The following is a 27,340-nucleotide window of genomic DNA, read 5'->3' as shown; positions in this document are numbered from 1 at the left end:
TTCAAGATCTCAAGGAAAATTTTAATTTATTATTGTGCGTTTCACCGTTTGTGTAAAAATCCTGTCCTGTTTATTTTCTTTTTCGGACTTTGTGAAGTCCATGTTTTTGATGTAGAAATATGCAAGTAATTCTTTCCAAAATTCCTTTTAAAAGTCGTCACGTGATTTTTGGAGAACATGGTTCATACTTGTAAGTTGTTCCCACTCCATCTATTCTATGTACAGTATATTGTATACGTGTTAAACAGACATGTGCAGAACAGATTCTTATATATAAATGACACCTTTTCTGTGAGAGACTTGTAAAGACTATTATTGCTCCACAATGTCAAAAAGGTAACAAAACATAGAGGATCAAATAAGGACAATGAGATGTAAATAAGGCTAATTTGATTGGAAGAGAGAGGAGAGATGAGATGGGGATTTATAACTTAGTACTGTATATATTATTATGCTGTGGTTGGGATTTAATCATGTGGACAATATTTCTAATAAATTGGAAAATTGTTTTCTGATGCCTTCATATACAGCACGTCTTCCACAAAATAATCTAAATAATTACATGTATGATTATTTCTGAATCTATTACTTTTAAATGACAAAAGAATTATGAGTCCACATTTCATACAAAATTTTTTAGTAGGGAAAGTAATGTGATAAGTGTTTAGTGTAGTGACCTTTGTGCTGCTTCTCAAGTAATTGGCCTGTCACAGACTTTGCACATATCATATTGCCTATTTTAGAAACTAATTTATTGCAGAATGACATTAATTTGGACATTAAGCATGTATCACTGAGTTAACAAATTTGTTAAGTATGCTAGCTGGTTAGTAGCAGAATAGAAGGCACAAATGTAATATAAAAAGTATGAGAAGCATTTAACAATTAGAGAAGCTTATAATGTGGAAAAGATCATGCTTTTAAAAAACAAAATCTATATAAAAAGCAGACAGCAAAACTAGATATTTCATTATTGCATTTACTACAGGAAAGAAAAAAGAATAGGTCATTTCAGTGCAGTTTAAGTGATTGAATCATGATCTTAAAATACACACTCTTTTTTCTTGTGGTCCAACCCTGATTTGCACTGAATAATAACCTGCATTATGGATATGTCACAGGCTATGAGAGGTCTCTTTAAACGAAGGCAGAATAAACCAGAGAATTAAGGTCTTGGCTAGGACAATGCCGATTATGTGAATATCTTAGAGAACATAGCCTTCCTTCAGATTATAGTTGCTGTTCCCATAAGTGCACTGTGCTGGGTACATTTATTTACAAGTGTGCCCATTGTCAAAAGACCCATAGAAATGTTGCAATAAGCCATAGTCCTTCTCTAAAACTAAGTCCGTGCTCGAACTCTTTGCTTTGTTATTTATCTGGTTTAAAAAACAGTCCAGAAAGCACATGTGACTTTTCAAAAGTCTGCCAATTTTGTACTTTTGAAAATTGAAGCTCGTTATCAATAACATCTTTAGGTTCTTGAATCTTGTGCTCGTAAATACGAATGTAACATTTCTCCCACAGAAATGTTATTACAATGGTAGTTTTTGCCATTTTTTCACTCAGTGTGGAATTCTTTGATATCATGTGCAGTAAACCAGATTTATTGACAAATGATATGAAAGATTTTCAGAACCAATCTTTTCCTGTTTTATTTTACTTAATCGTTTTCCTTAACTCAGACATTTTAATTAATCTGTTTCTCATCTAGCTGTAGATATCCCTGGAAATGACTTTTTGAACTGAACAGCTGTGAAGGGCAGAAACATACTTTTTACTAGCTCCTTAGCTTGTCTCTGGGAATTATGATATTATTTCACTAACTTGAGATGTAAAATAAAAGTTACAGGTACAAATAGTCAGGTGATTTCGAATGGCTGTCTTGTCCATCGTGTTTAAAGTGTCACAACACCCATGAAAAAAGCGTTTTAAACTCTGGGCAGACTTTCTTTTAATCAATGTGATCTGAGAGGTGTAAAATAAAGCACTGGATCACCAATGGATTATGTTGAAAACAGACACAGAATTTCTTTAAGGAAATGCAAAAAGGAAGAAAGCAAACACAGAGCTTTTAAATTCTCCTTATTACTCCTGTTTACACATACAGTACGTAACAGCATTTGGCTCACGTGACTTCACATTTCCCACAAAAAGGTGAGCACTTCAATTCTAATTAATTTGTTTTGCAAAACTGCTCTACTACTCTAATTTAGTTAAACCACTTTTCTGAGAGTGTTCAGATTCCTAAAAACTCTGGTGTCTGGCTGAAGACTCAACTTAATCAACTATCTGTTCGCTAATCACAGTTTTCAATGAAGATGTGACTGGCTTGGTTTTAATGTTTGTTTTTTTAAAGCCCTTCAGTATCTTATTCCACCTGCAGTGTGAAATGACTTGGGTGAGTGTTTAAAGCATATGTCTGTTAGAAGGAGTGAGTGTGAAAAAGAGAGAGAGGGCGGGAGATTGAAAGCAGACAGCAAATAGTAAACAGAAGGATTAGCGAATACAGCAACTGAAGCCAGAGAAAACACACCCACATCCCTACCTCCACACTGCTACTCCAGGCCAAACAGAATACTGTGTGCAATAATGTGTCTGGGAGTTTCCCAACTGAATTATTGGCTGAACAAATAGCACACTACAACAAATAGCACAGAACAGATGACAGTTTTTTTTTCACATCAGAATCATTCCTCTTGGTAGTCAAGCTAGTATGGTCTAATGCTAGGGTCATTTCACAATAAACGGCCACAGTCTTTATCTGCCTATAGACATATGTATATACACAGGAAAATTAAAAGGAACATTTGACACATTTGGGTGTCTGCTGGAAGAAACCACACCATTTTTTCCCCTTTCTTTTGCAATTGTTTTAAGAATGTGGTGTGGGCAACACACAATGGGGTTTTGAAATATCCTTCTGAGATAGGGTTTCTTTATGTTGCTGGAGGAGTTTATATTTAAAGTGATATGTTTTTTACTATACTTACTGGAATTAAAGTATTGTCATTCTACACTTGATCTACAAATGTATATATGCTGTGTCAGTACTTGCCTGACTGAAAAGTTTGTTGCAACATCATTGAGGAAACAGTGGTCAGATGGTGAGGTGATGATAAATCAGACAGTAGTCAGGATGATATAAACTGGTTCACAAGCACAGCACTTTCCAGTGGATATTTTTATCTATTTCTTGTGAAAGAGTTGTGTTTTGACAATGCTGTCATGCAGAGATGTTACTTAGGTTCACATGACATGGAAGGTATTAGAATTATACTCCTTTTATGGCTTTATTCTCAGCTACATTAGGTTTGACAGCTCCATTGTAACAACAATCATTCTGTTTTTCATAAACCCTACGTGTAATACGTTAGAAAAGATTCATTGTCATAGTGTTGCTGTTTTTGTCCACAACTCCCCTAATATGTTACAAATTTAAAAGCATTTGATTTCAGCATATAAATAGAGATGATTCAGAGGCATATAAGATCACTTTATTGGCCATATACAGTTTCTTGTATTAGGAATTTGTCTTGTCACATACCCCAACTTGCTCTCCATGAGACACACAGACAAGGAGAGAAGCTGGGGGTCAGAGGACAGGGTCAGCCATTTATACAGTGCCCCTGGAGCAGTTGGGGTTAAGGGCCTTGCTCAGGGGCCCAACGGAGTAGGATTCCTCTGCCAGCCACGGGATTTGAACCAGCAACCTTCTAGCTACAGGCACAGATCCTTAGGCACAGAGCCACTGCACCACCATTTGTGGAGGTGTATTAGAAGACTGCTGTTTTGTTTAATGTTTTGAAGAATTTACCATCTTGAAATTTTTTAGCCATCGTGTACACTGGTGGCCAGGTGGAGGATGTGGCACAGGCTGTGTTCCTCTCCATGTTCAACCATTCCTACCCTTTGCTGTAGGAATGGTTTGTCTGGTAGGTCATTTCAGTCCTGCAGTACTCTTTCCCCTTTATCGCATTCAGTTTGAATGTTGACTCTGAAAGCCAGTTTTTACCATTCAGGCTTATTAAACTTGCCTTGCTTTGTCTTGTGTTAAGTGTTTCGGTGTGTGATCTACGCTCCCTTAAGAGAATTTGCGATGATAAATTTGTGGTTCCGTGTTTTCTCCATGCTTAAACATCATTTTCTTTGCCATGGTTCCCACTATTTGTACTGAGCTTTATTAGCTTTACCGCACCTCCCTCTGTTTAAATGTCATGAACATTATTAAGATTGTTCAAGTGTTCACTAATATAAGGTTTTATCTAGACATTTATTTTAACTGCCTGGTCACTACTACATACAGTATATAGCTTCTAGTGGTCAAACTTTGAATGGAATTGTTTGGAAAAATGAATGTCTGTATATTCCAGATAAAATTATGACCCGTTAGAAATATACATATCTGAGAGCAATTAAAAAAGTAAACTGTACGAACACTGCTCTCTACCTGTTTTCCAAAGTAATCAAGGAATAAATCTGTTTTTACCATAGAAACCTTGATGGATTGGGATGGACAAGTATTGCATCCCAGAGGTCCATGAAGACCTGAGGTGTCTTTGCTAAATGGGTTTGAACACCTGCATCAAGCTGCCTTCTGGACACTGCAAGTACTTAAGAGGATGTGGCAAAAAGTGTTTTGAGCCAATTGATGGTTTGGCTAACCACTGTGTGCTCCACACTGTATGCACAGGCTGAACAGACCCACTGTACTGTACATACCAGTGACCATGCATGTTTATGTGTGTTTCGTCTGGCTAAAAAGATGCAGCACCCTTTCGGTTTTGACTTTTTTAAGACTAAGTTCTAAATGCCTATCTGTTTTCTGAAAATAGGTTTTACAGCTCCTAATATTTATGAAGTAATTGCCTAATAACAAAACCTGATTTTACACCCTATGTTGCACAAATTGGTGTTTTCGACTAATCCAGGTTAGCAGAGGGTGGTTGCTCTGGAGAATTTGTACATCTACAGTAGTTATCTACTGTTTTTTTATGAAAAGAATGTACTCAAATATCATAAATGTAAAGGAACAAGTAATAGGTTTATTCCATGCTGAAAAAGAAAGAAGAAAGAAAACAACGTTTCGGCCGTGGAGCCTTCTTCAGGTGTGGATGCATGCTGATGCAGCTACTCACCTGAACTATTATAAATGTAGCTACAGTAGTTACCTCATTAACTTTTGTTTGTTTGCTTAAACAAGTCTTAATGTCTTAACGGACCGATTTCTTTCTGTCAGTGCTTTTTAAATCACTTAATTATTTGAGAAATATGCTCTCTCTTATTTATCTATGGTAAAAAATATACTGCACTTCTTTATACAATATGCTCACCATAAAGATATTTGTCTCTTTTTTTGACAAGATTCTGATATGCTGTCCAAAAGTTCTCTTGTAACTGAATGCTTGGGCTACAGTATACTGCATAAAGATGCACTATCTCAAAAAAAAAAAAACATTTGCATCAGAGATGACAAATACAGAAGCATCCTTGCTCAAATGGCCTCCTATCAACTTTTTTTTATCATGTCATATATGGGGACTTAAGCATGTTATAAAACATGCACAAGCTGATTTCACCTCAGTGATTGATTCATTTTAATAAAGGGAAGATCACTTGGGTCAGCTGCTTTTCTCCCCGTTAGATTCACCAGGGAATTGTTAAACGCAATTAGCCAATTGGGTTTGGAGGTGACCTACTATTACAGAGGAATATTTTTTATGAGAAAGCCACAGTCAGAATTGTTCTTTTGTTTTGACAGCTGAGGGCTCCCCTACAGATCATGTCACAGTGTGTGCGAAAGGCAGGCTTCAGTTCATCGATGACTTTATGCTTTGATTTTCTTTTTTGTCAGGGCAGATTAAAGCTGGGGAATAAAAAGATACTACTTGTCGTGGTTAAAGAATTTAGAAAGACGGAGGATAAAAATATTCAGATTTATTTTACATTATTATTTTTACCGGTTTAGAAATGAAGTTAATTCACAGGCTCATGGAGTAGATGTAGGACTATGCATTCTCAAACCGACACACCATGCAAAAGACTAAAAAATAAATTGAGTTTACAGAAAGACCAGTAATGGGAGTTCCTTGGCTCATGCGCTGTTGAGCAAGAATGTAAACAAACAGAGTTGCTCGCAGTACATTTTTCATGTGCCGACCTGGAGCGGTTATTATTTGCATATTCCATGGGTAGAATTTTGTGCCTTGAAAACCTGGTAATTGAAACACTGTGACTTTCTTTAATGGTGCTGGGAACCCTGCTGTCTGTAAGGGTCATGTATGAGCTCCCAATATGAGCACAGTTTCTTTTGTTAAGCAAATATCCTTTATTAGTACGCTAGCACAGTGATGTGCAGCTACAGTACACATAACTAGTAAAAGCTAGTTTGGTCATGGAAGCACAGATATGAAGAATTGTGAATATGAAGAATTGTTTCTTTGGAAACGTCCATTTGTCTGACTTGATCAAAAGTGTCTCCTTGCGGGGCCTTCTGAGTGGCTAAACTTGTATAGGTGCTGGCCTGAGTGCAGGCTGAACTCTCTGGACTTACGTGCGAGCCCGGGTCACTAGCCTGTGGCTAGGATTCCCCCAGCAGTGGCAGTGCGCCACTGAGAGCAGGGTGAGATAAGTGAGCCAGGGCTCTCTCAGTTTCATGACACAGAGACCCCAGTGGCCTGTCAGTCAATTCGCTTCAGTGCTGGATGTGCTTTTTCTCCAACAGCCAGTAAGCCTCTGGTCCAGGGCTGTGCTCTCTGTCATTCTCCCCCGTGTGCGATGGCAGGGTTTGTAGCCGCCAGCCGAGACCTGAAAAACGCAGTTGGCTATTCCAAATCAGTCTCGTGTAACACAAATAATTGTTCATTCTGAATCTGAGAGAAAGGTTCTATGTGTTGATCACCAAATAATGAATTCTTAACCTGTCAATGTAAAGGTAATCACAGAACACCTTATGGCTACTATGAGCAGAATTTTTTGGAAACGTTTATAAATACAAATTCATAAAAGCAATGAAAATGAAAGTATGTGGAAACCCGATGTTTCTTATTCACTCAGCAGAGTCCCTAATGTATTTTTCTGTTGAGTCCTGGTTTGAGCATTAAAAAGCTATACTATATTAATAAGTTTCTATAAGAATTTTCTGTTCTGATATGTTTTAGAAACAAATTAAGAAGCCTGGAGTTTGGTTACTAGGCTGTTTTAGGCAGATAACAGGACAAAAGCAGAAAATAAAATTGGAAAGGAGTGGAATATCAAATGCTCTTTCTTAGGTTAAACATGGAAATGCTGTTTTGTGATTTATAGCAGAAAAGTAGGCAGTGAGATGTGTATTTTTGTAATTAAAGGTACTTTATAAAAGTCAATAAACATGGAAATGCTGTTTTGTGATTTAAGGCAGAAAAGAAGACAGTGAGATGTGTATTTTTGTAATCAAAGGTACTGTATAAAAGTCAATGAAAGTTTTTACAGATTAGTTGGTGAGTGGTGTACTGTTCGTGGACACTGCCACCTTTAGTCTTGGATGTCATTCTGTCAATTTGAGGAGATGACCTACACTCCTTGGCACTATTAAAGCCAGTCGGCAATCAAACAAAGAGCAGTGTGTAGTTTGTTTTTGTCATACTCATATATTTTTCTCAGGGCTTTTTGCCAGCTCATAAAATAGAGAATGTTATTGGTCTCTTTTGGGAGTCATGTACACAAAGCTAATAATTAATGACAGACAAATGTAAAGGCTGGATACAAGGCTGGTGAAACGTACTGTGTATGTTCATGTATATGTAGTGAAGAACATGGTATTAATATTTTTAATTGGGGTATAGTCCTTCATTAACTGGAATTGTAAGGCTCTTTGAGACTTGGTAATCACACACTGTTCATGTAAATGCACAGTTTAAGAAATTATAATGTATGATAAATGTATTTAATCCTGGATTTTTAAAATTTGGATTCTATTTTGAACACACGAATTGTTGTCAAGGACAGCAGTTTTGCATTTCTTTTGCTTACATCTGTGATTAGTCATCTGTGGTGGTGAACTTGACTGCCAGTTTGCAGATGATGGCTAATTGCAGTTTGAGCAGAGAGAGAAGGGCATTGTTTTATAGACTTTGTTTGACTTCAGTGCCGTTGATATCTCTGTATTGGAGCACACAGGGAAGAGAGTCACCTGCCTTCTGGATTTGACACGGAACAGGTCTTTGACAGATCTTCTGGAAACAATAGTACTGCCCTACTATTAGGCATGACTGTACGTACATAAAAGGTCACCTCAGGGGTATCAGATTTGTTGTTGTGTTCTCACTCCCTGACAACCATAAAGCATCTTGAAATGCTACAGGAAAAAAAACGCTGGTGTTCCCTTTTATATTGTAAAAAAATGTGTAAATGTAAAAATGTAAATTTTATAAATGTAAAAAAATCTAATGTTTTTGCATGTTACCATAAAGTCATCATATCCCGTTGTAAAAAAAAAATACACCCTCCAAAGAAAGAAAAAACTAAATGAGCTGCGATGAAAGAGCAATAATTTCAGGTACTTTACAGCTGAAAGAAAACAGATGCTGGAAGCAAGGGAAATATTACAAAGAGATGTGATTACAGACCATGGTCTTTATTAGCCACACTGCCAAGGCAGAGTCTGCATGGCAGTGAAGAAAAAAAACATTTTATTTAAATAAGCCTATTCAAGAGGGGGGAAAAACAAAATGTTTAAAATGATAATGGAACCAGACACCCCTAATTGAAAATTCATTATTGCTTATTGTGTACATGTATATCCTCCATGCATTTCTGAGAGTGAAAATATTTTTTGGCGTCTGTGTATGTCATTTGAATCATTCCACTTTTAGTTTCAGGGTGATGTCGCCTCTGAGAAGACGCCACTGAGATTAGGCAAAGGGGAAGGAACCTCTCACATACCTCAGCATGATGATGCTCTATACAGGATTCTCAATTGCCGTGATTTTTGTTTCTTTAGACTTGAATATGAAGTCTGTCTTCCTTTCTCAATGGCAAGATCAGTGTTTCAGTCTTGTATGCCTTCATATTTATCTGAAATTGGCAGTATTCATAGGATGCTTAAAATATCTACTTCCTCCATTTGAATGAACATTCCTGATGCACTGTATGCCATGTAGTGCATGGCAATTTATTATAATTTGTGGGTTTATTCGTTTTAAATAACAGTATACATCCCAATAAAACTGCATTCTGTATGAAGCTGTATGCAGACTATACTGTAGATCTGACCAGTTAGATTCTCCACACCTTTCGTTTTACGTTTGTAAATTATTTTCTTCTAATACAAATTCTCTTGTACTCACTGTGGTTCACATCCTCCTTTTAGGGAGTTGTCCTTTCATGAACCATAAATGCCACTGCTCTGTGTGGGTGAACTGGAGGGGTCTTATCTGGAAATGCTTTTATTCACAGATGAAAGCTTTCCAAAGTCTCTGTTTTGACTATTTGGAGACCAGAGAAGTATAATTTAAGTTTCAGCTAGGCTATTGTGCCTTTATCAGAACATAAATGATTGCAATGTTCCTTTAAACTTGGTTAAAAAGCATGTGTGGTAGTATGTGTTTATTTTATGAGAATACCTACTGGATGATTTTTGAATAGTACATGTGTCTGGGAAATTTCAAAGAAAGCAAAGATGACATTTTAATGGCGTAATTGTGATGATGTGTCATATTTAATTAAGGGATTTTGTTTTTGTTATTGTTTTATTAAGCAATATATATGTAATAGATTAAAATTAACATAGAGCACACACCCATGAAATAGTGAAAAAGATAAACCAGACCACACTAAAAAGTGTGTTCCTCTGAGCAAAATTACTATTACTTAAGAAGGCTGCATTTGCTGTCTTCTATCTGAATAAAATCTGCTGGCTGTCAGATAAATGATTTAGCAGATTCTGAGTGGGATCTGAAAAAAAACTCTCTGCCATTTAGTATTTGAAGCCGAGCTTTCACAGTGCCTGGTCACATTCTGTCAGAGATCTGATCATAACAATAGTACTGATCATTAAAGACAAATAAAAAGAACATGTTTTTAACCCATGTTTGGATACAAATAGATGTTCTCTTTAGGCAACAGAGGAATAGTCAATTCTAACTAACCACTAAAGCTGACAGTCACACTACTGGCTTCAATTCATTCATCACGAGCAAGAGCTGGTTTGGAAGAATGAGCTGTCGTTGTCCCCAGCAAGAGCGGATGGCATTCCAATTGACCTACTTATTTGCTGAAAGAACTGTGCCTGTCCTGTTTTAATGAATGGTGGCAAAACACAATTTGCAGCAGCAGTACCAAAGCAATGTCAGCAGGCATCCGCAATCATCTAAACCACACACCTTCTGACTGAGGCAGGACAATCACCAACCTGCAGAATACAGCTGAATGCACCTTACCTGTAGATAGCTGTGACTAGATTACTATTACCATTCCTTAATTAGAGAGGTATAACAGGCAGTTGACATCAATCTATGAACAAACCCTGGAGCTTTACAATTCACAAGAAGGAGGAAGCAGTAGCCAATCTATTACAAGGCTAGTTGCAGTCACAGTTTCCCTTAACTTTTCTCAAGCTCACCACCCTTGAAATTATGCTGAAACGTGAAGTATATTCTCACACAGCCTCTCTAACCTCTTTATCTATCATTCCCAATTTAAGCTGTTGAACTGGCACTAGGAGAAGTTGGCACATTACTTAATAATATATGATAAGATACAATGCAAAACTGAATTTCCTGTGGAATGTTCCACAATATACTGTATAATGTTGCCTTTTTTTGCTATTTCAATGGTACTAAATAGCATCTTAAATCTAGTAAATGTTTTGAAGTATTTAAAGGTATTCTATTGTTAATTAAAACTTTATTTTAGTCTCAATTCATGAGCAGCATGTTCTATAAAAGAATAGTCATGATTACATATAATAGCACAGTAAGATATTGCCACGACAAGGGCCTTATTGAAACCTCTTCCTAATCCTTTCATTTCTTCCTGACCAACAAATTAAACCCCATAAACTACACTAAAGCCTAGTCTGTTATTAGTATGAGGAGTAGTCAAGTCATTATATAATGAAAGTCTGGCTTCCTGTCCTATTTTTTGTTACATTCAACTAAAATGTAAGTCAATGTACTCATATGCAGTGGAAAGCATCTATATAGAAATCAAGGGTAAATCATTGCTTAGATGTTGTGAAAAGAGTGAATCAGAATTTCTTGAAAGCAATCCGGCTGTGTGATGGTACTGTACATGCTTGAAGGATAGGTTTGACTGTACAGCTTTAAATTAATATGACACATTTGGTACGTTTATCTTTCAAGCAATACATTTCGTTTTCTGTCCTGTAATAACCAGGGAGTCTGTGAAATGATATGCAGGGTGGACTTTCTATTTAAAAAGCCTTTTTCTGTTTTTAATGATATAGACTTTACTATTGTGCAGGGAGGACTACAAGTGTCCACTCCTGACTATAAGTACCATACAATTTGTTTTATATTCCAATTCATCATCCATTTAACATGCAGAGTGACTGTTGCTGTTTTGTAAATGAGCATGTTACTTAATCAGCTGTGTACTGCGCAATTGTATTTATGTAGTATCGATATAATGTGATAATTTGCTTCTCTTAATCTACTCACTACTATTTTTTACTTTTTTTCTTTGAAATTGATGAAAGGTGTCTCAAGTGCACCACTTGTTTTTTCTTAAATTTCTTCAATTTAATCTTTAATTTATTTTCCTTAAATTTATTTTATTTTTTAGCATTCCCAAGGCTCAGCAGCAGCATATATATGATATTATTGAGAGAGATATTAATGGGGAGATAGCCAGGAGAGAATCTTGAAATAAGACTCAATAGAATTATATCTCACAACCATTTTTTTAAGTTGGCCTACTATTACTTTTCTGTGGGTGGACAGATGCACTTTAGAACAAACAGGAAATTCAGAAAAAGTCACTCACAGGTACTTTTTTTCCTTCTGCTATCTGGTTTGCCAGCAAATGAGCTTACAGATACACTTTGCTTAAAGTTGAGGAGGTTATAGTTCATAACTTTTGACCAACCTTGACAAACTACTACTGTTCTTTTCTTGCTTTTTCGGTGTAGTTGACTTAAAAGGTTTGAACCTTACAAACCATACATGAAATTATTCTTTCCACCTTACTTTATAGATCTGCCCATATGAAATTATTTTGTTGCCCGTAGCAATCACCTCAAACTCCATATACTCCACCAATTTCCATATGGGATTAATAAAGTATTATCTATCTATATACAGTATACAGCCCATATGATGTGTGACAGTGATAACATGGCTATGCCAAGCTGTTTTTGTACTGCTGTATTTAGAAATTTCAGGCATATATTGGTTTGTATCACTGCTAGGGCACACCCTTATGTACAGTATCATGTTCTTTGCTTAAATACTGTACAGTATGTACATTTCCATGTGATACAGTGCTCTTTTTTATTTTATTCTTTTGAGATCGCTACATTGTTTTCTTTACAGTTCTTTACAGAGCAGCACAAACTTCTTCAGAGGCGTCAAACTTTTTTAAAAATGTTTGAACATCCCAAAATAATATTTTTGAATGATATAACAAAAAATTAAGGCACACATTTTTTTTTTACTCTTTGTAATTCTAGCTGGAGGTAATTCTTTAAAAATTCTGAAACTATAATTGCAATTTTTGTGTTGAGGCAAATGGTCTCCTGGCTGCATATGTGATTTTAAAGGCAGTTGAAATTCATGCTTTATTTTTCTATCATCCTAGATGAACCGGATTTGACTCAACTGTTAGCTCTCTCAGTCTCTCATTAATATGTGTTTGTCACAGGCTTAGGTAATCTGAAAGCTGCAGTGACAGAAAAAGTCTGTCTTTGTTCCTCAAAGTGACTGCCACAAGGGTGTCAGTGTTTGGTGGCTTGGCCTGGACACCTGTCATTGTAAACACTGGCCAAACTCCAAGCTGCTGTGCTGCAGAAATGTGTGAGCAAACTGCTACACACAGCTGGAGCTCTGAGGCAATACAATCAAGATCTAACACCGAGTGCAGTGTTTTCTTCCGGCTCTGATAAGGTGACACAGCTATGCCAGCACAATCAGTATTTTCTTTTCGAAGTGGTAGTCACCAAACGTAGCCCAGGGTTTCTTACACTTTCATTTTGTTCTGTCTCTGGTAAGATTTGCTTTCAGATTCTCAACAGCATACAGAGAAACCCAGTGTATTGTATTTCAAAATATTTTTAATGGTTTACTTGTTAGCGGGATAAATGTGTATCCTTGCATGTCTGTTAAAGCTGGATCGTCCTTGATTGCTTTGATTTCAACTTCTGAGAAGCATGTTTCCTAGGTAATATTACATCATTATCAACCAGATTTATTGGAAAACACATTCAAACTTCCCTTCAGAGGCATTTGTGCGATGCTGTTTACATTTCAGTGGAAATTTGCTCATTTCTGTAAAGGCCCTTTTATATCAAAAGTATCTTTGGCTCATACAGAGTTTTGTTTTGTGTTTTTTTAACGAAGGATATACAGATATGCAAGCTTTCCTGCACTATACTTTATATAATTATAACTGACCAAGTGCCAAGACCAGTGATTTGCAATTTCAGTTGTATTTGATGATACAGTACATCTACTAGGAAATTCTTCTGTTCCTGGAATGTATCACATCATGCGACACTGTATTGATTACAATTGGATATGCTATGCTGTAATGATCTGCAGTTGGTTTTCCAGCAGTGCTCTGCTCAGAGTTCTTACAGTAAACTGAGGATGTAATCTAAGACCCACTGCATCAGAGGCCTTATTTATTAGAGTATTTATTAGCTTAAGATATGTCTACACGATCATTTGTTTAGTTGTACACATGGTTACCTTAATGCTTAGCAATATTTTACATAATATTTTATGTAAGTATAAATGCAGCGAGATGTATACAGTATATGTATGCACTTGTAAGATATATACTGTCCAAAAGAGCTCCGTGAAGTTGCCCCCCCTAAAGACAGCACAAACGATTAAACCCAACTCATTCGTTAGTGCTACGTTTGTGGCGGTTTGTGGCGTTGAAAGTAGCGTTTGTGCTGTTTTCGTTTCCGATATATAGCGCCTTGTTTTTTCGAGGTCGTGAAGTCACCCAGCCCCAATACAATGTCGTAGGGAAACCAAACTGGTCTCATTCGTTAGTGGTACTTTTGTGCCGGTTTGTGTCGCTGTAAGTAGCGTTTGTGCTGCTCACATGACTATCTACAAGGACGTTTACATCCTTAATAAAATCCGTACTTGAACTCCTAATTGTTATGAAAACAATGGGGGCAATTTGTTTTCCGAGTCTGTCTGGTCGGGTGGGGTGGATGTTTCAATATAATTCAAAATAGCGCGTTTTTTTCCTGGCTGTGATGTCTCTCTGTGAGGTACAAAACAGCAAAGACACGACTACCAGATCTTTCAGTTGCGATCTTTTGATCAGTTGACCCCAGACTTTGCAGCCTTTACACGAATAAACAGTCTTACGTTTAGAGAGAAGTTACTATATTAGTTCATTGAGTAAGGGGTTTTCTTTTAATTTTCAACCATGTTCTAGAAAATGTATTGCTTGTGTACTCCTTTCATTGGTGAAGAGACACCAGTTTCCAAATTACCGCTGGTACAACACTAGAGCCCATATTCACATTTTTAGTTTCCAGATCGATATAATTTAACAATAAAACCCAAAATTGAAAGCACGATCATAATAATATAATGATCATACACTTTTCATTTCTATTCATTTTTGAAATACAAAGCAGAAGGTATTTCCCCTACCTCAAATATACGATTAAAATTGTTCAATACCATGTATTAATTACAGAAAGCAGCGGAGACAGTTATATTGCAAATACAAATGTATTTATTTACGGGAGTACGAGATCATTGTGAATCAATAAAGACGTGAGTGTTTTTTTTTTTAAAAAAAACAAGCCGATGTAGTAACTTTGCAAATAAGTAAAGAATTTTAAATGCAGCTTCTCATTGACAGTAAACAAGCCGATCCACCTGGCGCTGCTGGCTTGAACAGCTCTCAGACCCGTGATTGGCTAAACCCCCGAGCAGCTCGGGCCGCGATTGGGTGAAGAGTGAGACTCGACACTCTGATTGGATAAAGCGCCACAGCGGAAGTTCTGGGAACATGTAGATACACAGGTGATGGATGTTCTTCCTGGTCCAAAAATTGTACCCCCGGTTAACTGTGTGTGCTGTATGAACCCGCTGGATATAAAATAACACATCCATTGGTTTCCTATTACTGATCAATCTAAGAGAAGTCACACTGAGGTCAAAACTGAATAGCAGACAAAGAATGTCATGTCATCCACAGCGCGTTCACGACCCCGATTGCATGTCACAATAGGAGTGCGCGCATCACGATCACAGCGCGATACCCACTGCAACTGGCGCATCACTGTCCATAAATCGCAATATAACATACCCCGACAAAACGCCCCCGCCCCCATGTCCCGACATGGAACCCACATATTACGATATGACAGACGCCCCCGCACCCATGTCGCGACATGAAGCCCCTATATCGCGATATGAAATACCCCGACAAAATGCCCTGCCCCTATATCGCGATATGAAATACCGATAAAAATGCCCCGCCCCCATGTCGCGACATGAAGCCCCTATATCGCGATATAAAAACCCCGACAAAAATGCCCCGCCCCCATGTCGCGACATGAAGCCCCTATATCGCGATATAAAATCCCCGACAAAAATGCCCCGCCCCATGTCGCGACATGAAGCCCCTATATCGCGATATAAAATCCCCGACAAAAATGCCCCGCCCCCATGTCGCGACATGAAGCCCCTATATCGCGACATGAAATACCCCGACAAAATGCCCTGCCCCCATGTCGCGATATGAAGCCCCTATATCGCGATATAAAAACCCCGACAAAAATGCCCCGCCCCCATGTCGCGACATGAAGCCCCTATATCGCGATATAAAATCCCCGACAAAAATGCCCCGCCCCCATGTCGCGAGATGAAGCCCATATATCGCGATATGAAATACCCCAATGCCCTGCCCCCATGTTGCGACATGGAGTCCATATATTGCAACACGTCCTATCTTGGTATATCGTGTTCTGCTATGAGACCTTTTTGCAACAGCGGTGCCAGGGTGGCATGGAAGCAAGTCGCCAGTTGCAATACACATGCGTTGTACATTAAGTCCCTATCATGACATGCTGCGGAGGTCTTGTCGCGATGGTATCCCACGGTTACGCGTTTGATAACAACGTGTCACGGTAGGGTAGGGAAAGAAAAGGAAAACGTGCCTTAAATAAAAACCACAGATCTTACAATCACGGTGATTTTACATACATTACAACCACAGGTGTATGTCATAGATGGTTAATGCGTCATGTCTTAGTATTATTCACATCTAAGGAGGCTCATATGTTTATGGATATTGATTGTCTTTACAATGTTAAGGGTACGAGCTGAACTGTAACAGAGCGCTTGAACTCGGCAGACGGGGTCACTGGAGGTCAAAGGCACCGTGCATGGTCACGTGATCACCGGAAAAACAAGGCGTTATTACTTTCAACAGCACGAACCGGTACAAACGTAGCACTAACGATTGAGACCGGTCTGGTTCCCCTACAACTTTGCAAGGGGCTGAGTGACGTCACTCCCCCCAAAAGAAGGCACTATATCTCGGAAAGAAAGAAGCTGGGAAGTTATTTTCAACGACACAAACTAGCACTAACAAATGAGGTGGGTTTCATCGTTTGTGTTGTCGGTAGGGGGGCCAACTTCATGGAGCTGTCCTAATGGTATGCTTTGTAAATTTGGCAATTATGCAACCCCAAAAACAATGCATTCATTTTTTGGGGGGTATTTAGGTGTGATTGATGCACATTATCTGTGGTCAGTTTCGGCTCATTAGTAACCAATGAATATTAATTTATATTTAGATTTAGTAATTAGTGATAATAGAGTCCCAATACCAAAGCCTTTTAAAGCCGCTGAGAAAAAAATATTACGTTTAAATAACAACATTGCGTGTTTAAAAGCAATACTTATAGGGTTAAAAGGAGATAACATTGCATTTAAAAGCAAAACGTATTGAGTTTGAAGATAATATTTCCTTATGACAAGATTACTTAAGCTTCTCCAGCAACATTACTCCCTTCAGAAACGCATGACTCATTTTGGCTACAGCAGCAACTTACGTGCTGTCCTGGAATTGTTTTTAGTTTTGTTTTCCGTTCCCGAATTTCATTACATTCATAGTTTTTCAGACCGACACAGAAATACTTTTCCTTCTGCCTCAACATGACACGTTTACTGTGTAATTCCAAACTCAAATGTATTTTGAGGTAAGCAAAAACCGAAAGCTTTTCGTGTTTTTTGTGCCTAGACATTCAACGATCTAACACTAAATGTTAACCGTAAACTAACAGCAGGTATAAGTCTTACTTTGAAGTCATGGTATATGTATTCTGTTCCGCGTTTAAAGCTTAGGCAACAACCAATCTGCATCTTTCTGCAGTTTTACATAAAGAATCAAATACGTTTGTAAAGCCGTGTCATCTCAAATTTTTACAAAATTGTCAAAATCATATGCAAGTAATTCAGGAATGCCGACCAGCAGTGGGTTCTACTTCACGTATACAAAAGACAGGGCATGAATAATTCATTTGCACAAAGAGGAGTGTGACGATATTCTTTTGCTCTTCATGAAAATGGTGCATGGGACAATATTATTATATTGTAATAAGTATTGCGTTTAAATGCAATTGTTTTTTTTTTTCTCTGTGCAGCTAATAGGCTTTTGTGGTCTCCCCTGACGTAAAAAAATGTTTGTTTCTGCGACCATGTGTATCATTGTTTATAACGATTACTATCAAAAGGCAGATAGTAAACGGCCTGGGAAAGACACTGAAATGTTTCTGCATTATGTTATACCACAGACATTTGATTTTAATCATGATGTGCGCGCATCTGGCTTACAAGAAGTGAGAAATGAGTGTATGAGAAAAAAATAACCTCCCATTTTCCCATTTACAATTTTATTTTTACAAAAAACAAGTTTTATATTGTTAGTGTTATGTGATGGATCAGCAAACTGGAGTTGTCCCTTTGTGGGTGGTGGGCATGGGAGTCTAAGAGTTTGAAATAGTCCAATGATTGCAATTTAAAAAGCTGTCTTACGTTTATAAGATTACAAATATAGTAAATAACATCAAATTGGGGGACTTGCATGACAGTTGTTTAGGCAAGACCTCCATGTTGTACTTTGTAAAGTCAGTGTTGGAAGTTTGGAGTCCTTTGAAATGCACTTTAGTTTTCAAATACAAATACAAGCAGATACAAGGGACTTGTACTGTATAAACAATTTCTGCAATTTATAGGGTTTGCAGTTATTGTACATCTACTATATTGCAAAATGCATTAGCTTCTACATGCCTTTTCAAATGTTGTTTAAATGTTTTAAATACAGTAGGTTAAACATTCAGGGCATAATGTACCTGTATGTGACCTTACAATGATAAAACCTTTTAACAGTGGAATTGTTGTGTTTTATTTGATTTGCATAAGGAGGCTGACTTAATATGTACTTATACAAAACATTCCATTATTCTTAGATGTAGTGTACAGCATGTGCATGTGGTTATCATTTGTTGAAATGAGAAGAAAATAGGGATAATTAAAAAGTAACTGTTAATAGAGAAGCTCTAAGTAAAGCCTAGAGTTTTTAGGAACAAGTAATAGGTTTATTCCATGCTGAAAAAAAGAAGAAAGAGAGCACAACGTTTCGGCCGTGGAGCCTTCTTCAGGTGTGAGGAAATTTAAAATTGAGTAATTTAAAATTACAAGTAAATTATAAGTAAAAACATTACAAAATTACATTTTTAGAATGAGGTTTTAAAGTGATCTCCTTTTATGTTCAAAGATCTAACCTTCAAAACCAGAAAGGAGGTACCACACCAATGCACAAGCTTGGCATTGTTGACTAAAAATGGTTTGGTAATGAACCAAGAGACATCACCTCTGTTTTTTAAAATTAGGAGAGACATTTCAGGTTAATACAATTTCCACTCTTTGGTTTTTCTGTAACCAAGAATACTAATTCAATTGCAAAGCAGCAGGAAAGTGGCTGTGTTTGTCTTTCATTTTGATCAATTCATAAGCTCAGCTGTCTGTTTTATAAAGCTCTGTGTATCACAGATCTCTGCAGGGGAACTAATGCAAATTCCATCATTAAAGATATCTTGTTGAATGGTTTTAGTAGAGCCTGAAACTAACCTGTAGTTTTCCATATATAACCATGTTACTGGGCTCTTTCTATAGAAATACCACAGGAAATGATAGCAAGAGTAGATGTGAGCCTTCATCTTTTATCACAGCATCTGCTCACTGAAGGCTTCAGGTGTAGTGTTGATGTCTGATGTTTTGTTTGTTCAAAATTATGTATTATGTGCGATATCAGAACTCCAACTCATTAAAGTCTTCTAACAAAAGTTGTTCAAGCAGAACTCCTGTTCACAATACAAAAATCTTTACAATACCATATATATTCAGATATTATTTGAATAATATTCTTTTGTGGACTGGTTTGGATAAGGTACCTTTCATAGAATTTGGCAAAAACTTTTTCTTGTGATTTGAAATCTTACTTACAGTAAAAGAGGCTGCTTCACACATATAGTAGAACAAAAGCTCTAATAAGGTGCTTTAGCTATATTGTGAAAACAAGGTGTAAAAGGCGTTTGAGTTGTTCTATATTATTGGCAAAGATTATTCTGAAACTGAAACAGTAAGTCAAACAAGAGGCCATGGACAACAACGGAGAATTACTTCATAGTAGCTCCCGGCTCCTGTCATTATGACTGTTTGCTCAGCTGGATAAATACTATAACACAGGTAGATGTTTTGCAGGTGGAAGGACTTGATCATAGCTGGTTTGGTTATTTTGACCACACTGTTATCCCATAAAGAAGGAAAGTTCTTGAGAGTCAACCATTCTTACAGAAGGCCACAGCTTTTAAGTTCGCCCTGCACTCTGTTTGCATACTGTAGCATGTTTATCCATCTGCATGTAATACCAGAAGCTGACTGAGGGTTATCTCCCAATATGTTGACAAAGCATTCAGTTGTATATTTTAATTTTACTCTGTATTAACAAAGGAACAGTTAATTTCATGTGGATTGATTAAAGAGGCTGACATAATCTACTCATAACTGCTGAACTGCTGTAGGTGCAGTGGTGTGTCTGTGTGTTTAATTCAGTTATTGTGCTATATTCACAGGGAGGCTTTCTTGTCTTAACCCATAGATGTATGAAACAATTTTTTCCTTGTACTTGCATCTGGATTAAGATGATTTAACCAATTTTTTCTTAACATTTAACATGCATTGTTATGTACCAGAATTCCTAATTCCACACCCTTTAAAAATATTCCTAGCCAATGAAGTTCCATATGTGAAGCGGCATTCATTGTCGGATAGATACCAAACAGCAGAACCATTTTGGGTGGGGAGGTATAAATATAGAAGCAGAGGTAATAGGGAATGTTATTCTTGATGCATGCTGAAAATGTGCTGAAGTGCAATTGGACTGAGCTTTGCTTTGTAAAAATAAATTGAATGATTATCATGCCAAGGTTTGCTTATGTACAGTACCTTGAAGAATGCCGTATTTTAAGTAATACTGTGTCTGCATTCATTTAGTACTGTAGTGAATCATTTTTAAATCCCCTTTTCAAATTGAGAATCCTATAAATATCCACAGAAAGAAATGCCCTCAGTTTCATATTTCATCACCTAAAACAGGATATCAACTGTTGTACAGAAGTGTTCTTTTGTAAACAGTCTGATTTCCTATTAGCTAAAGGGTTCTTAATGCGGTTTTTAATGCTGACGTAGAATTACGCAGGCAGTCTGTAACTTTATTATTACTCCATATGACAGATAACCGTGGTGTGACACTCACTTTCAAGGCCAGATCATTTTTCTGGACATGTCATACCGAAAACTGTTTGTTTTTACAAGGCTCCTACAACTGTAGAGTTTGTTTTCACTTGCTGTCATCTCTGATGTGAATTTAGCACTATACTTTCCCTACATTGCCATAAATGCTAATTACATGTAAACTATATGGATATTAGAAAAAATTACAGTTTTCTCTTACAGCAAAAAGAAAAACAACACTTGTATACAGTGGGATAATCTTCAGTTAGTTGGTAGCCTGGTAAACCTCTTTCTTTCACACTCGGTCACACTCAGTGGCTTTCTGATAATTTCTGCTTCTTGATGGTTCTCTGTGGTCAGGTGGCACCTTCTCCTTCTCGAGAAGAGGTCATAGTTATAACAGCAGATGCAGACAGCAGAGTTACCCCATAGTAGCCTGATCTCATCATTAAAACCTAAGCAAGGTTGAGGCTGACTTGTACCCCAGTCAAATGGTGTTGGTGGACCAGTTGGTGGCACTCTTTCCTCTGGTCTGGAATTTCCTATCCAGTGCCGCAGTGCGAGACCAAAGATACTGTGCTGTAGGAGGTGTTTTCCTTTGGATGAGCACCTGACCTCGAAAGGTCCACTATTCACAAGAGCAGGGCGGTTAACCTGTAATCTGGTTAAATTGTGCTGTGCTTGCACTACATGGCCTACCTAAATGTCCTCCTTAATTCAGTCAGAAACGTTATCACAAACATCTTCCTCTGATCTGCTGTGTAATGGAGCTGATGGCACAATCAAAATGGCTGCCGTGCATCACCCTGGTAGGCACTGCACCTCAGTGGCAAGTGAAGAGTGTCCCTACATGTAAATCATCTTCTATGTGTAGGACATTTTGGAATCCTTTGATATGATAATATACAAATGCAAGGAATTACAATTTTAAATAGTGTTTAGTAATGTGGTTACAAATTAAGTTTTTTCAATATTTCACCAAGCTATTTCAAAGGTATCGAAATGGTTCTTAACACCCGATGCTAAAAGCTCCTTGTAAATCTGCACACACACAGTATTATTGCATTCATTGTCTAATAAAACACTGTGTTTCAGTAAATGTAAACCTATCCAACCTGTGACGAAGAGGCTTAAGACATCTTTAAAAGCTCTGCTTCAATTTTATTGTCGGATGATGGACATCATTTATTAGATAGAACTACTTAAATTTATGGTGTAGGGCTATCGGCTCTACAGCGTGGAGAGCCTAGATGCAAGTTCAGTAGGTATACAAAATATTTACACTTAAAAGAAAGCTCCAGTTATCTGATTTTTGAAAACCTCAGTTTAGGATTTACTGTAACTTGAAGTGAAGAAAATTCATGTGGAATCTGGTTTCAGATTATCATTTGTTTACTTATGTATTTCTCATTTGCTGTCTGTTTATTTAACAATTTTCTCTCATTTTAAAACACTATGCTCTGTGAAATTCTGATAACACTTTGACTCAATATGTAAAAACTTGGAACTAAAAACATTTAATCAGGTCAACATCATAAAAGAATAACTGTAGTAAAATGCTTGGCAATCACAGATAAGGAGATTTTCATCCATTCTTCAAAATCGCATTAGGTTTAGTGTTAAAGCATGATGGACAGATCATCAATTTCACGCCTTGCACGTAGGCAAGCTCTTTAATTGTCATTTAGATTTAAGGAATTTTCAATGTTAAATACAAATGCGTACAAGTGCAATATTATCACCTCACTTGTGAAAAATAATAACTAATATAATAATAATAATAATTTCGGTTTGCTTTATATAGCCAGGTTTGTCTATCTTGTGAATTGAGATAGTGAAACACTATTGAACCACAGCAAAGGAAAACATAAGTAGCTAGAAATGAGGTAGTAAAATAATCCTAGCTGAAACAGAAGGGATATGAATATTATTCTTGTACTGTGATAAAGTTTTAACACTTGACAGCAGTGACTCATTAATCCTAGTTATTATCCCAACATACAGTACAGTGTCATGTTGCCAGGGTCAATATGCACATCATTGTCATTTGGACTGGCAGTGTTGTGCCTGAAATCGTCTCTTGACTTGTTAGTTTTACTGATTTTTGAAGAAGGTGTTGTGGCTGAGCTTTGTAAATCAAGCCCTTGTGAGAATTTCTAGAAATCTGTTGGTTTTTTTTTCGTTTTCACGCGTACAATATTAATATGTGATAATTCTATTACTTCTGCTACTATTGTAGTAGTAATCATTAGAGAAGACTCATAATGATGATGTATTATGAATTTTTTTTGGCATCATCCTAGTTTTAAACAATTTTAATCACTGCAGAGAACTTATCTGACGTGGAATTTTCTTCAAAAATAACTTACACACTGGTACTAGTGGAAACCAACATACACTCCAACTCCAGCATCTGTTCCAAGGATACCATAAGCCTCACTAAGGGATAAGGATGTCGAAAAACAAATTAACAGCAGCTTACTGTAGCTGTCCTGAAGATACCTGGAGATAATGTTTTTAGTTAACTCTGATTTGTTTTTCATTCAGTCCTAATAAAATACTCTTGCAGGCAATTACATCATTATACTATAATTATTTAGTGGTATTTATGTAATGATGCAGTAATGTGATGACATAAATTGTGCACTGTAATTTGACAATTTTAAACGTTACTTAGTGTCTCTGGTTCAGACACAAATGTGGAGTGATCCACACTGCCTTGTTTCCTGTCCAATCTGATTTGTAAGGAAACTTATCAATTGTTTCAGTCCCTGCGATGGGGAAAAAAACAAAACAGAAAACAAATCAAAAGACAAAAACAAACATCTGGGGTCTTAATTTAGTAGGGGAACCCAACCCAAAACCTGTCATGCGTGTCAAAGCACCTGCATTAGCCAATGTGTGTCTCTATTGCATCATAACAACTACTGCCAAAAACAGTCTGGTTAATGCCACTTTTGGTCTGCATACAAAACGGCCTCCGATATTTTTGGTAGTTAAAACATCAACAGTTTGTTTACATTCTCCACTTTAGGTGTTGATTGTTCAGGGGATCTGACAAGACATGCCATTCAAGATACCAGAAATAATGTACCAGGACAGAACTTACCCTTCAGGATGGGTGACATTGGTACAGTATTTGCAGTATCATTAAATTGCATATTCCAGTCTGAATGGAATGCAATGTGCATATACTGTACAAGTAATCTGAGCCTCTTCTGAAAGATGAAATCTGTTACTTTGCTTGCATCAACTGCTTAACAAAATGTTTCCCATTTCTTTCAGAAGATTTTTCATGATCTTTCAGAAAGTATTTGAAAGTTGCCATTGTGTGTGATCGAATGCGACTTTGTGTACATGTTGTCAGTGAGAAATGCTACATTTACATGTATAAATTTCAGTATGCCTTAGATGGCTGAGACTGTCAGGTACAGTACATTTTGTCATCTTATTTCTCTTTAGTTGACTTGCAGGTGTTGGCATTGCTGATTAGGTACGGCACAGGGGGAAATGGAAAGGTTTGGTGCCAGCAGTTATCTTCCCCAGACAGAATGCCAAAAAACAAACAAAAAAAGCTGTTATGTGGTTATTTCCCCAAATAAATTCCAGGATCTGACATCTATGTTTGCTTTGTTAGACATTGATTATATTTCCCTTTAAAGACTTTAAGCTAAAGTGAAAAGGGGAGTTATTTTCTATATTTAAATACTGTATTGTTAGGGAATCGATATACCAATATAATATGTGGAAATATATACCAAAGTTTCTTTCACTGAACTTTCTTTAATTTAAGGGAGGTCCAAGTTTATTTAAGCAGAACTTTAGGATATGTTTTTAGGAGAAAAACAAATTCTGTATAGGACTATTGACTTTTGATCCTGCTCATAACAAGTCAGAGTGCACTTCCTCTTGTGAAGGAGGTAGAGCATCAAAATGTATTGCTTTAAATTTTTCCATTTTGCACAAGCCAGTTTGGAAAAGGGGATTTCCAGACCTTTTTCGGTAGTCGTTTTCTGTCATCAGTCAAACATAACCGATTACTATGAGCGCAGGGTGTGTACTGAAGGGTTTTTTGACACTCTGGGCTCTTCTATAGATGCTTCGATGAGACATCTTGCTTTTTATCCTTTGTTGAAAAATGGTGTTTATTCTAGACAGGTGGTGCTTGTAACACAAGAGGTGATCTAGACTATTTTATACAACTTTCACGGTGTAAAAATAACATTGCACTATTAAGAGCTGCTGGCAGCAGACTCATTCATGCATATCTGCCATTTGCACCTTCTGCGCATACCCAGCGTGTATCCCTGGAGCTTCTTTTTAGTGCACCTGGGCATTGACAAAGTGTGAGATGCTTTGCTCACTCTATGGGCCTGCCAGACCATTAAAATCATTTAGCCCGAAGTCCTTGCCATTTATCAGTCTGGCAGAAAATGACATCGAAATCAACCTGCTTCACTGCCCAAGGTGCTCTTTCAAAAGAAAATAGAAGCAAAACACACTCTCTGCTAGCTCCTGCTGCATTTTATACCCTCAGAACATGTCGTTTTCTCATGCTGTACTCGTCTGATGTGAAAGATTATGCAGTACTCTGGCAGATTGCTGAATGTGCTAGCCTAATGTGATTTGGAACAAATGCACATAATGGCACTGTCATTGTGAAATTACTGTTTCTGAAATGTACTTCACATAAACAATGATTCATTTGAAATTATTGCGATGCAAAAGGCACCTGTACAAAAGACCATTCAAAGAAATAAAACAAGGTTTTTGTAGACCTTAGTAGACATTATAAATTTACATTTATAATGATGTTTTATGATATGACGTATTATATGGTGTTGTTTTACTGAGCATAAATGATATAATCTGAAAGTAATTGGTAGTTTCTTAGTTATAATATTTTTGCATTTGCATGGCATACTGTATAGGAGGAGACCCACGTCACCCCTCACTGAAGTGCAGTTCTCACATGGGTGATATGCAGCAGACGTTTAGCACCAGCAATCCCACTACACAGCTCAGATCATAAATCGGAAGAAGTGAGAAATTACTTAACCAATCGAATTAAGGAGGAAATTCAAGTAGAGCCAATTGTGCTAACCCAAAATGGAATTTAGCCATATTTTCTATTAGTACAATGTTTTTCAAGTATTGTGAATTATGATGTCACCCGCTCTTTAAGAATGTTATGTAGAGTTATATGTACTGTATATAGTGTATTTTTTATACTGCTGAATTTTATTTTTTTCATGTTAAACAGATTTGATAAAAAAGCAAATCCTGTTCGGAGCCAAAAATTATTGTCCCTTATCATCCACTGCTCTGCAACCGTTTTAGGGGTTTGTACAAATTGATTTGTTACCAGAGGGGTTTTACTGAAAGTGAGTGTGGCAAGTGGGAGCTTGCAGTAAGTAATGTGTCAGCGTTACTTATGTTTTACGATTACGTAAAGGAAATACACCACAAGCCCATCACTGTGTGCAACCCTGGGCATGTCATCTTTCTTTGTTCCATCTAGCTGCAAGAAAAAAAAATTATACACTTCAGGAAGTCTTATTTATTACTGCTGAAATAATCCGGTGTTAAAGGTTGTTTGGTATTCCTACACATGAGCCTGCTTTAGACTTATGGTACCATGCTTGAGTTGGTGGGAGGAGGTAGCCAGACAGGCACCACAGCCGACAGAATCCAAAGGTTTTACCTCATATGCTATTTCTATAAATTTGTGTGTCAGGTCAGAATCTTCTAACGGGAAACCTCACCTCGCACTGTTTTTGGCAACCGGGGTTTAACTGCATGGGCTTCGTTTCACTGTGGTGGGCCCTGGCGTAGCCACCCCTCCCTTTGATCTTTGTGCTGATTGAACTACATGCAGTCCCTGCAGGTGTGTTTGCCACAACTGGTTCAGTTGTTATCAAGGAAATGCAAAGCTGTTGTTGTCGCTTGTGCTTGGACTGCACTGGCTCAGTTGTAATCAAACCGGTATTTACGTCAAACAGGAGGGTTTCAGAGACACCTGCAGAAACTATTCCCTCACTTCCTGTTCGTGCCTGTAAAGCAAATCTTTATTTTTGTGAGCCGAGTAAAAAGCATGCGAGAGACAATAATAAATAATTATTTCTCACCTCGGCAGTTGCTCTGAAAATACTCAACTGGGGTTCTGCTTCAGTATACATAATTTCTAGCTTGCCAAAAAAGCGTCTTCTGTATGACACTAATGTTACACAAAACCTTGTTTTTTCCTTAACACACTTCCCGTTTAAAGCTGATAAAGGAGTAAAAGTTTGGTTTAAAAATATTTTACTTCATTTTCTTAACCCCTGTCTGTCGTCTTAAATTCG

General features: G+C 37.2%; 1 protein-coding gene across 5 annotated transcripts in view; it reads left to right on the top strand.

Annotated features, from left to right (window-relative positions):
* The window catches only part of gab2 (GRB2-associated binding protein 2), a 65,894-nt gene that overhangs the window by 12,543 nt on the left and 26,011 nt on the right, over nt 1-27,340 (top strand). The window contains exon 1 of one of the 5 annotated variants that reach the window (XM_015341653.2): nt 16,534-16,796. The exons of 3 other annotated variants lie outside the window; for them this stretch is intronic. Coding sequence is in view for 1 of the 2 variants with exons in the window: in XM_015341652.2 (XP_015197138.1) it covers nt 17,390-17,401 (12 nt within the window). In the remaining variant the exon portion in view is untranslated. Of the gene's footprint in view, nt 1-16,533; nt 16,797-17,170; nt 17,402-27,340 lie in introns of those variants that run through there. One more of the 5 variants, XM_015341652.2, reaches the window with a different exon arrangement.

Source organism: Lepisosteus oculatus, chromosome 5 (assembly GCF_040954835.1).
Source record: "Lepisosteus oculatus isolate fLepOcu1 chromosome 5, fLepOcu1.hap2, whole genome shotgun sequence".
Classification (NCBI taxonomy): Eukaryota; Metazoa; Chordata; class Actinopteri; order Semionotiformes; family Lepisosteidae; genus Lepisosteus; species Lepisosteus oculatus.
Note: the sequence above shows the minus strand (reverse complement) of the source record. Positions and strands in the feature narration are given on the sequence as shown.